The sequence below is a fragment of the Haliotis cracherodii genome, unplaced genomic scaffold (genome assembly GCF_022045235.1).
Source record: "Haliotis cracherodii isolate W230 unplaced genomic scaffold, xgHalCrac1.p SCAF_4, whole genome shotgun sequence".
Classification (NCBI taxonomy): Eukaryota; Metazoa; Mollusca; class Gastropoda; order Lepetellida; family Haliotidae; genus Haliotis; species Haliotis cracherodii.
The window spans coordinates 11,566,987-11,579,383 of NW_027266297.1; the positions used below are offsets into that span (position 1 = coordinate 11,566,987).

The 12,397-nt window shown below is 40.7% G+C and overlaps 1 protein-coding gene across 1 annotated transcript; it reads right to left on the bottom strand.

Annotated features, from left to right (window-relative positions):
- Nucleotides 1–4,295: 4,295 nt before the first annotated feature.
- Nucleotides 4,296–12,002, bottom strand: LOC139478439 (uncharacterized). Its single transcript, XM_071260898.1, has 2 exons — nucleotides 11,919–12,002; nucleotides 4,296–4,691 (listed from the first exon to the last, which is right to left on the bottom strand). Exons 1-2 carry the CDS (start codon nucleotides 12,000–12,002, stop codon nucleotides 4,296–4,298), a joined length of 480 nt encoding a protein of 159 aa, XP_071116999.1.
- Nucleotides 12,003–12,397: the final 395 nt, after the last annotated feature.

Below are 12,397 nucleotides of genomic sequence, written 5' to 3' on the forward strand. Positions count from 1 at the left end.
TTTTGATCCTTATCACTTCTATTAGGTTTTCTCAATGGTAATGGCCACAACACACGTGTATGTTATTCCACCAACCTAACATATACATTTTACAGTGCTAGTAAAACACAGACTGCAGTTGAATTAACTGATTCAGAATGTTAGGTCCTCTTGAACGATTTGACACACGGAATATAATCAGCAAACGAAGTGTCAAAATAACAAAAATAGGCGCTGTTACTATGTTACATCCATCACATTCTGTTTCAAAGAGTCTGTGTTCAGTGAAACACAACTGTTCGGACGCCATCGTGCCAAGTTGATATCCTCTTACTTTATGTAGACAATCCTAACAGTACCCAGCTAGAACAGCTAGTTTTCTGATTAACAGTAGCCAAACACAAAACACAGAATATCCTAACTTGTAAATACAGCGAGTCAGATGAGTTTAAACCCGCCTTGAACCGAATTTCAGTTATGACACGGCGTGTCATCATAATGTGGGAAGGAAGTGATCATGGTCGGGCAACAAACAAACACGTATTTCTTCATGCAAATTGTGTGAGTGGTGGGTGTAAACGGTATGGCAGGACATGTTTACCACGAACACCTGGTGTCATCAGTGATTTACAATGATGCATGCATATATGTTCACCAATAGTTTGCACACAACAATGTTAGAAACCGCGGGGTATAAGAACCTGAAACCTCTTGATTGTAGTCCTGTGCTGCGTTGACGGTTGTCGTCACAAATGTAAATTTTCCTGGTCGCCATTAACTAAGCTTGGTTTGTTTGTACATTTTTATATTAACTTTGTTCCAAGTTTGTTGTAAGTAAAAGCGACAAAACCCTTTCCATATTCATAAGAAATCTCTGCTAAAAGCAATTTCGTCTATATCATGAGGATATGTTCATGAATCACTATCAAATAGTGATGATACAAGCTTTTCGCGAAAAGGTGAGCGTATTCTGCCCCAACGGTGGCACCCGTCACAAACACATGTAAAGTCAATTGAACGTCTGAAAAAACACGGGAACATATGGTACAAGTCAAAATAGGGAATTGCATCGGACATAATTCGTGATAATTCACTGATGCGTCAAGTTTGGAAATGTTCTCTACATATCTACCATACAACTTTTTGAAAGCTTTACTGAGGCCTTGAATGTTGTAAGCTTGATCAAACAACTTCTGAGCAAGAGTCGTTTAATGCTCTTTGAAATCTTGGAAGAAAAATAGCATGCTCGATTGTACTTCAAAAGTTGTGAAATGTAGAGCAATAGCTGGAGCTGCAGGAATATTGCTCGATATAAAGGGAAAGTTACCTGCTGGAAAGTTGAAGTCATCACTCTTGTCATACAGTCTTGTGTAGGGTGTTGTGTCACTTGTGGTTTCTGCATTATGCAAATGCCTATGAATCTTAGTTTCATATCTAATTTCAATATATATTTTACATCTTATCCATATTTGACATAATGCCCAACGATGTGCACTTTAAACATATTTAGATCATTAGGATAATACAGAATCATATGCTTTTTGTTGTTAACATGTTTAGATTATGGGGGTTTTGTGTTTAGGCTTTGAGACGGTAGCTCATTTCATGAGTTTAAATCCTAAACGTGTTTAGATAGACCACACTAAATGTGTAGGATTTAAATACATGAAATGTCAACACCAAAAACAACTTCTGAGCAAGAGTCGTATGATGCTCTTTGAAATCTTGGTAGAAAGAGCATGCTCGATTGTATCTCAAAATTTGCTAATAATGCTCGACAAAGGGAAAGTTGACTTTGAAAAAAATGAAGTCATCCCTCTTGTCAAACAGTCTTAGTCCCTTTATGCATAGATCTAAATATGAAACAAATGAGGCGGTTTCACTGGTGTCTTCTATTTCTAGTTCAGGGGGGGGTAAATCGGTGGAAGGGGGGAAATGGGCAAAAGGCAAGATGCATGAACCTGTCGAAGTCACTGCGTGATGTGGAACGCACAAAGTGAAAAACAGGAAATAGAATTGAAATAATCCAACCTGTCCCCTAGTTTACATTGTATCATATGTTGACATGGTTTGTTTTTAGGTTAACAGTTGACTTGCCTTTCACCCGTGTTAGTGACTGAAACCGCCGTTGGGACAGGTTACGCTCCCCTTTAACACCTGGTATCATCACTATTTGAAAGTGATTCATGAACACATGCTCATGATATAGTCGGAATCGAACAATGAACAATGGTTAAGGAATGAAATGGTTTTGTCGCTTTTATTTATTTCATTGTTGTATAACAACTCACTTTACCCCATTTTGATATTGTATTTACTTCGCCAATGACAATCCAAGTTTTTGACACATGTTATAATTGATAAAGGCCAATTTTACATAACACCAGGTCAATCTTCGTCAATCTCTGTGCTGTCCCTATAAGAGATTGTGATAATGACTTGTCGCTACACAGAGCTAAGGACTGTCCAAGTGCATACGTCGTGATCTATCGACAAATGAAACATGATTCACTTCCCTTGTCTTTAAACATGAGTAACTGTAGAACACAATATCGTGCAACAATATATTTACTTATCAAGTTGGAAACCTGTCCGGTAAAAATCTTTTTATTCACTTAGCAATGGCGGCCAAACATTCGTACACTCCCGATGGCGCCAAACCAGTAAGTACATAGAAAGTTGTACGACAGTAAATAACTACACATAATTGAAGGCAAGTGTTTTAGGAAGTGAATCGTGTTGCAGTTTTCGTGAGATTACGATACATGTACAGTATGGCAGGGTTGTAAGCGCAGTATGTTCCGAATGGGGAATTTATTAGGAACACACTAAGGGACAGTCCGAAGCTGGTTTAACGCCGCCTAAATACCTTATTCTGACGGCGTGTCGGCTTAATGTGGGATGAAAGCTGTGAGGAAGGTATCAGATCTTTACCATTTGGTGAAACCCACGAGCACGGTTAAAGTGCTGACAAACCTAGAAACAAAATCGGGGCGAACCGGGATTCGAACCCACAATCACAGGTTTAACATTACAGTGGTACAACCACTGCATGATGATAACAAAACGTCACTAATGTCTGCAATTAGTTCAGCAATCAAACAAACGGAGGCCTAAGAGAAACATAACAAGAAATGTCCTTTTTATGCTTCGGAAACACACGCAGGAGAAATGTCATATACCTTGAATTTTTAATTACATGTTTATTAAACATTTAAGAAACGGGTAGATTCCTGTGCAGGGTGACATGTTTGTCTTCGCTGTGGTCGCTTTCTATACCGAGGAGCAAAAGAAACTATACCTCTCAGGTGATTTTATCAAAAAATATCTTAAGTTACCCAGCCCCACAGATTACTTTTTATAAACTGTTGTTCATGGGTATTTTACACCACGGCTGTAGGTTCGTCATCTGAATGTTTGAAGAAATATAATAATCCACGCCCATACTTCAAGAGAGGTAATTCATATCCTGCCTCTGCTTCGGTTAAACGCGTCACAGTTCGTATTGTTCCAGTGTCACCTTTGGTCAGCATGGCAAACCTTTAAATTAAAATTATATGTCAATATGGACGCGTCTTTGTTCATTTTTTCTTCTTTTCATCTTGTCAAAAAAACGAGGAATGTTGTACAGAAAATCCACTGTATTTGAAAGTCCAGAATGGCTTCAACGTAACCATCCACAAAGCCGTGATGCCACGGTACACGTCCATGTTCACTACACAACAACCTTGTCAACATTCTTATCTCACACACAGGTTGGTGAGAAACCTATTTGGTTGGTTGGTTTGTTGTTTAACGCACACTAAGCAATAGTCCAGCTATATGACGGCGGTTTGTGAATAATCGAGTCTGAACCAGACAGTCCAGTGATTGACACCATGAGCATCGATCCACGCAATTGTGATTGATGACATGCATCAACCAAGTCAGCGAACCTGACCACCTATCCCGTTAGTCGCCTCTTACGACAAGCATGGGTTGCTGAAGACCTATTCTACCCCGGATATTCACGGGTCGAAACCTATTTGAGATAACACTTATCAAACATATGTGTCAGGCCGAATTCCAGGTCCGTTACTAGCTACTCCATGGCGATGAGCTAAGAACGGTTTATGAAGGTTACTCTCCTTTTGCTCCTTAGATACGTTCTGAAACAAGTCGTTGTAAGGTAAATGGTATCTGACAGTTACTGGTGTAGTAATCTCTACATGTTCCTTATCCGATAGGATCAAGAAGCGAATAGAGTCAAATAATCTTTGTTGGATAGAGCAAAGGAAATCCTAATGCTACAAAAAGTCAATTCAATTCAATTCAAGTCAGAAGCCTCTATCAAGAAGATAATCCCCAACTTTGACCATGGTGCTGTAGCAGCTCCCGGGGTGAGTGCCCTCTTCGTATAAAGCGATCAACACGCACGTGTTAGCCTTGAATATCACACATCCGGCAGCGGTGCGGGCATCCCGCCCCACCATGATACTGGGTCCGGTCACCCTAGTGAGGGTGAACACCCTTCCCCCCAAGCCCATCCCTTGTAAGTGAAGCTTCGACGGGTCATCGAAGCCGTCAATAATGTCCTTGACCTCTACAGGGTGGAAGGCGGCGTTATGTGACGCTGCCCATACTTTCCCGTCGACGGTGTTATGAATTGAGATCTTTGAGGCAAATCCGCCATTTATAAACACGTCGACGTAGTCCTTCCATGTGATCGATGGCTGAAACATAATATTGCAAATGATTTCTACCATGTCATATATAGCAACTCATCCGACGTCCCTACGTTGTACCGGAAATGCACATATAAAAGTATCATGACGAAATACATGCTGTGGATACAAACAACAAAGATGAAGGCGAGTGAGTGAGTTGGGTTTTACTCCCCTTTTTATGTGTACCCGATATGAATACATGATGTTGTCAATTATTTCCCAACGGAATTTCACCACGGAATTTAAATAATAGTCTGGCCAAGTAATAGTCTGACCTCGGCAATCCAGTGACTGAAAACATGAGAAACGATCTATGCCGGTTCGGGACGATGACACACAAGTAAGGTCATACATGAAGGTCAAACATTCACACACAGGGAAGGTCATACATGAAGGTCAAACATTCACACACAGTGAAGGTCATACATGAAGGTCAAACATTCACACACAGGGAAGGTCATACATGAAGGTCAAACATTCACACACAGGGAAGGTCATACATGAAGGTCAAACATTCACACACAGGGAAGGTCATACATGAAGGTCAAACATTCACACACAGGGAAGGTCATACATGAAGGTCAAACATTCACACACAGTGAAGGTCATACATGAAGGTCAAACATTCACACACAGGGAAGGTCATACATGAAGGTCAAACATTCACACACAGGGAAGGTCATAACATCCCTAAATTATTATGGAAATTACCGAAGAATGTCTGTCAAGGTATATTTAGATATTTACATTTCACAGTATTGGCTATTGGGGATTCGAACAGAACTTGACAAAGACATCTGTTTTGATTAACTTGAATTAAAATTAATGTATTTGCAGTATGTCTTTGAATTTAAAGTGAGTCTGTGATTTGACAGTCATTTTGGACTTTGAGGGCATTGGAAACCCCAGTGTAACAAACGCTGTACATGTTCCCCCACTATAGTGAAGCCCACAAGCAAGGATATGACGTTGCCAAACCAAGGATCGATATATCATGATCAGGGTGAGTCTTGGAGTCGAACCCACGACTAGTGGATACCTAACAATGGTACGACACTCTGCAGAACTACTAGTATTTAAAACGACTTCAACTCAGTTTAAAATAATTGCGCCAACTGTGAGCCTTTGTGGTGAATCATACTGGGAGTGTCGATGGAATCTCGATCAATGTGAAATTGTACCCTTCCACTCCATAGCTATCCCGTGTATAATAATCCGACCATTAAGATCTCGCTATTTATTTAGAAAATAGTAAGTTGACATATATGGTCATGGCGTCGAAATGATCCTTCTACAATATTGACAGTAATTGCGGAACATTGAAATAACACAGACAGCTTCATTTTAGGGTGAGTGGGTTGGGTTTAACGCCGAATATTATACCTATAAGCTTGATGTGGGAGGGACCCGCGATAATCCGGGTTAGGGGCGACTAAATGGATCGGGTGTTCAGGCTCGCTGACTTGGTTGATGCATGTTATAGTATCCCAACTGTCAATCAGTGCACTGTCTGGTCCAGACTCGATTACTTACAGACCGCTACAGAGAGCTAAAAATGAAGTCTCTTGTTTCTGGTAGTTTTCCATTGATATATATATATATATATATATATATACATGTAGAAAAACAACAACCTACCGAATCAATATCTCTGTTTTCGACAGTCATGTGTAACAGTGTGCCTTCCTTCCTTAATTTCACCATACTGCTCCCGTCATGACCCACAGAACTGGACTGGCTAGGTCAGACGAGCTCGTGGGATAAAGCTAGGTTCTGGTTACACAACCAAGGTGCATTATTAATCCAATCCGCTGTATTGAAAACTACTCACGCACTTATTGTTCTGCGTTCAATGAGCTCAGTTCTAATACAGATATCATGCTTGGTAGGCGAGAGGTATTCGGTTTTAATATCCCTACACCGTCACGCTTGATCCCTACCTGTGGGTCGATGTATGTCACGTCCAGAATAAACGTGACGCGGAGTTTCGGCAAACATAATATATGGATTATAGATGAGAAATATTTATGTTGAGATTAAATGTGACATTTGAGATGACAATGTTTTGGAATGGAATTAATGATATTTTACGTCATATAGAAGGTGGTATATAATAAGTGAGAGTGTTTCATTATGCTAATAATGTATCTCTGTGTTTGCAGTCTCTGGTTCGTGTCTGTAGTTTGTCTGCAATCTGTGGAATATTGTGTGCATATGGATGTGTCCGCGACTGGGTATTCCAGTTGTCTGCGTCCGTGTCTGTGCTCATATCTGTCTGTCTGTCTGTCTGTCTGTGGTTCTGCCTCAGTGAATACATGTCCATGTCTGTGTCTGAATGTGTGTTTGTGCTCTCTGTCTGTTTATGTATATCTCTCAAATGTCTGTCTTCATTAAATATGTCTGTGTCAACTGCCTGTATATCAATGTCTGCGTCCACGTTTGTTAACTCTCTATATGGCCCGTGTCTGTATGTATGTGTCTGAATGGATGTCCCTGTTCATGTCTGTATGTCTATGTATGCGTTCACGTTTGTTATCTTTATGTACGGTCGGTATCTGTATGTATTTGTCTGAATGGATGTCCCTGTTTATGTCTGTATGTCTATGTATGCGTTCACGTTTGTTATCTTTATGTACGGTCGGTATCTGTATGTATTTTTCTGAATGGATGTCCCTGTTTATGTCTGTATGTCTATGTATGCGTTCACGTTTGTTATCTTTATGTACGGTCGGTATCTGTATGTATTTGTCTGAATGGATGTCCCTGTTTATGTCTGTATGTCTATGTATGCGTTCACGTTTGTTATCTTTATGTACGGTCGGTATCTGTATGTATTTGTCTGAATGGATGTCCCTGTTTATGTCTGTATGTCTATGTATGCGTTCACGTTTGTTATCTTTATGTACGGTCGGTATCTGTATGTATGTGTCTGAATGGATGTCCCTGTTTATGTCTGTATGTCTATGTATGCGTTCACGTTTGTTATCTTTATGTACGGTCGGTATCTGTATGTATTTGTCTGAATGGATGTCCCTGTTTATGTCTGTATGTCTATGTATGCGTTCACGTTTGTTATCTTTATGTACGGTCGGTATCTGTATGTATTTGTCTGAATGGATGTCCCTGTTTATGTCTGTATGTCTATGTATGCGTTCACGTTTGTTATCTTTATGTACGGTCGGTATCTGTATGTATTTTTCTGAATGGATGTCCCTGTTTATGTCTGTATGTCTATGTATGCGTTCACGTTTGTTATCTTTATGTACGGTCGGTATCTGTATGTATGTGTCTGAATGGATGTCCCTGTTTATGTCTGTATGTCTATGTATGCGTTCACGTTTGTTATCTTTATGTACGGTCGGTATCTGTATGTATGTGTCTGAATGGCTAGTTATATAATTATACTGGTGGAAACGAATAAGGGAGCAATGAAATATATGGGGATATAGGTTTTACTGTTACTACATTTGAAATATCGCGCATACAAATTCAACACATATCAGAATCAAATGTTGAGATGTGTTTGTGTGCATTGTTTCCAACGCATATCTAGTAGATAAGGCTGGGAACTCATGATAGCATATCAATTTACTGTGTCTACAACGAGGTGTTCTTTTATTCATTTCCGTCAGTATATGCCTTTCACCGCTGTCTGTATGTTTGTATGTCTATATATGTGCCTGCGTTTGTTATCTTTCTATATGATCCGTGTCTGTCTGTATGTGTCTGAATGTCTTTTACCTTTTATGTGTCCAAGACCGCTGTATGTCTGTATGTGCCTGCGTTTGTTACTTAATGTTTGATCCGTGTCTGTATGTATGTGTCTGAATGGCTGTCCTCGTTTATATGTCTATGACCTCTGTCTGTATGTCTCTGTGTCAACGTTTATCTTTATGTTTGATCCGTGTCTGTTTGTATGTGTCTGAATGGCTGTCCCCGTTTATCTGTATGTCTCTGTAAGTAGGTTAGCACGCAGCATAGAGAGGAGGCAAGTCCGAGAAAATGCACATCAATTATATTTTTATGTTCATTTGTTTCTGAAGATACAGATTCTATTGACTACAAAACGAACAACGCTGTAATACAGCATTGGAATTCAAATCGGATTAAAGCAAAAGCTGGCTCAGAAAAGGCACTGTAAATACAGAATACAATCTTCTCCCCTAATCTCCTGGCCATTATAGGTTGAAAGTATATAAGTAGGTTTTGTGGTTAACAAATAAATCAATAACTCTTAATGTAAGCTCACTTTGAATGTGTGCCAGTATTCGTGGACTGGCCCTACTCCTATCGTTCAGTGCGTGACATGCAATAGTTAGTCTGTTGGATATATTCCAGGAAGTGAATGGGTTGGGTCTGACGCTTCTTTGATCAGTATTTCAACGGTGTCTGGAGTGATGGGCAACCAACAGACGTTTTTGTTTGAAACAAACGAGCAGCCAGAACAAGGATTATAATCGGGGCGCATGATTCGAACACTGAATGCAACTCTACAGAGAGAATTTGCGCATTTTGTCACTGAACCACTCGTGCGCCCCAATATAAAATCAGTTGGACACCGTTACCTCGAATGTACTGATATCTCGAACCTATTCTCTGGTCCTAACCATCTCATTATATAAATACATATACATTTTCTCGCTTATCTCGAATTAGAGATAAAAAATACATTGAACTACCTCGAACCTAGGAGTCCGTCTTTGATTTTACTATAGAATTTTACATGTTAAGTACGCCATTACGACTTTGGTTATTCTCTGGTTCCTCTATCCGTACCCAGTATACCTCCTATATGAAACAGGGGCTCGGGTGGCCCCGTCGGCTGGGGCTTCGCGTTTCGCTGTGGACAGTTGCCAGAAACCTATGATCGGTGGTTAGAATTTGACCTTTCTCAAGATAATGTTTCTGGCTTTGTCAGCACCGTGTCCGTGCTCGTGGGTTTCACCAGTGGTAAACGTCTGAGACTTGCATCAATTCGGACTCTCCTCCCACATCAAGCTGACACCATAAAATACTGTTTAAAGCCGTGTTAACCCCTTAACTATTAGTTGTGGTTTCTTTCATTGGATCAGATTGTAGACTGAAAAGGGTACTGAATTTACGCCGGTTTTAACCAACTGATCCCTTAGAAATGATTAATTGTTATTAAATAGAAGAGAAATTATTAATTGATAAACTTAACTCAACATCAACACCATATAAAAACATGTTTAAAAATAGGTTGTATATTACACGTTCACATGCACCTATACATATGTGTGTATATTTGCATACGTGCGTAAATATACATACGTGAGTATACTTGTCATGTGAACGCGTTTACTCATGTGTGTATATTTACACCAGGGTCAAATTTGCACCATGTCGTGAGTAGGTGCAAATGTGCAAATGTAAATTGGGATCTATTATGGAATTACACAGCACGGCGTTAACAATTCTACCCCGGTTACTACGGTGCCACGAAACAATACTAAGTATTCAAACAATTTTCAAGAAACATGCCCATATATGCATATACTAGTAGTTTATGATTACGAAGAGTAAGTGAGTGGGTGAGTTGGGTTTAACGCCGCTTTTAACAGTATTCCAGTTATATCACGGCGTGTCAGCTTAATGTGGGAGGAAAGCCCGAAGTGATGCAGGTCTCAGACGTTTACCACTTCGGTGAAACCCACGAGCACGGGTATGGTGCTGACAAACTTAGAAACATAATCGGGCGAACCGGGATTCGAACCCACAATCATAGGTTTCTGGCGTGCCCAAGGGACGCAACTCTGCACAGCGAATCGCGGCGCCTTAGACGACTGGGCCACCCGTGCCCCTAATTGCATTATTGATATGCATGTGTACAGTCACTGTCCGTTGTCTATTGCGTGTCAGATATCAATAACATTGTACATATCTGATGTCACGTGGCATGGTACCCGTGAAGATCCCGGTTAGAATAGCAACCCATGCTTGTCGTAAGAGGCGACTAACGGGATTGGGTGGTCAGGCTCGCTGACTTGGTTAATGCATGTCATCGTCTCCCAATTGCGTGGATCGATGCTCATGATATCACTCACTGGATTGTCTGGTCTGGACTCGATTATTTACAGGCGACCCTCATATCGCTGGAATATTGCCAAGTGCGGCGTTAAACAACAAACAAACAAAGCAAAAAACATGACATGGTGTCGATGTCACCACTTCTATCGCTGATCTCAGTTTAACTATCTCGACGAGTTTCAGGCAGGCTGTGATAACTTCGTGAGTTGATTTGCGTAGATTTGGGAGAGGTGTTTATGAACAGTGAAAGGTCCATATCTCTATTTACCACATATTATCAAAGGTACACTTAGCAGCACAATTGCGTGGATCGATGCTCATGATGTCAATGACTGTATCGTCTGGTCCAGATTCGATTATTTACAGACCGCCGTCATATAGCTGGAATATTACTGAGTGCGGCGTTAAACAACAAACAAACACACAAAATCATTCAACCGACCCAGGAGCACGGGTAGCCCAGTCACTAAACTCACTGACTCACTTTACCGGACCACATGATCGTCATTGTTTGATGAAATGTGCTACCTATAATGGGCCAGTGGCCCCTTTACCGAAATATACACAATCACATCAGATCGCTATTTTACGGTAAACGACGTCTCTGGGTGTCGGCATACTTTTACGGGCGCTTCTGGCACTCTGACAGCTGTACATTGATATCATATTCTGATCCTACAGTGTACACATTCGCTGTCCGGCGAACACAGACTTATTGCTTGTCTATTGGGGGCTGTTGGTAGCCTAATAGTCAGCTCAAAGACCCGGGTTAGATTCCTATCATGGGTATCCCATTCCTGGCGTCACCCGACGTGATATTGCTGAATCATGTGTACTAGCGGCGTAACACCCGACTCACACACTCTTGTTTATGACGACACAACGCTGTAGTCGGGAGGCGTGGTAGCGGAACACCTGCGATGATATAAATTGAAAAATTGCAGAAACCAGCCACCATAGGGAGTATATGGAATCCTAGAAGGGATATTTTCGCGTTGGCGCGCTTTGGTAAATTATGATACTTGTTGCTTGTTTTGGTAAGGGTGACAACGCGACAAGTCCCTTCTAGGATTCCATAGCAAACACTTTGAAACTCCCAGAGTGAAACTTCCAATTTGAACATACTGTAGGCATTATTCAATAAGAGACATGCATCCACCACAGCAGAAAATACATAGTACTTACATGTAACAAAGCATAGACTCCTTCAGTGTAATCTTCCTCTTTGAGACTTGTATACAAATAGAACGAGTCTCCATCAAAAGCCATGATTACTATACCATTCTACGACCACACGCTGAATAAATACCAGGCAATCTTTCAAGTTTCCTAATACACAAATCGTTCGTGTAACTCTAATCCCCTACCGAGTGGTCTCTAGACTTCAAATGTAAATTTTTGATATTTATAGAAGGTTTTAATCTTATCGACAAATCGCAAGACAAATAGCAGGCATTGGAACGTAACCAGCGTTGATATGAAGACAAATACTCAGTTGAGTTAGGGTATAAGTCAAAGCGGCTTGTCATACGGACAAAAGAGAAAGTCCACGAGAAGCTTGTTGCAGGGGAACGTTGTTTACGCTGAGATAATGAGCCGAGAGTGATACTTGATACCTGGACGAGCGGGTGTGACACGGAGGAAGCACTTCACAGACAGGTCAA

Bases quoted from the DNA above. Each gene is read 5' to 3' on its own strand.
- LOC139478439 (XM_071260898.1), bottom strand. From the start codon at position 12,002: ATGGCTTTTGATGGAGACTCGTTCTATTTGTATACAAGTCTCAAAGAG. The intron at 4,692-11,918 runs GTAAGTACTATG...ATTATGTTTCAG, and splicing joins GAGTCTATGCTTTGTTACAT to CCATCGATCACATGGAAGGA.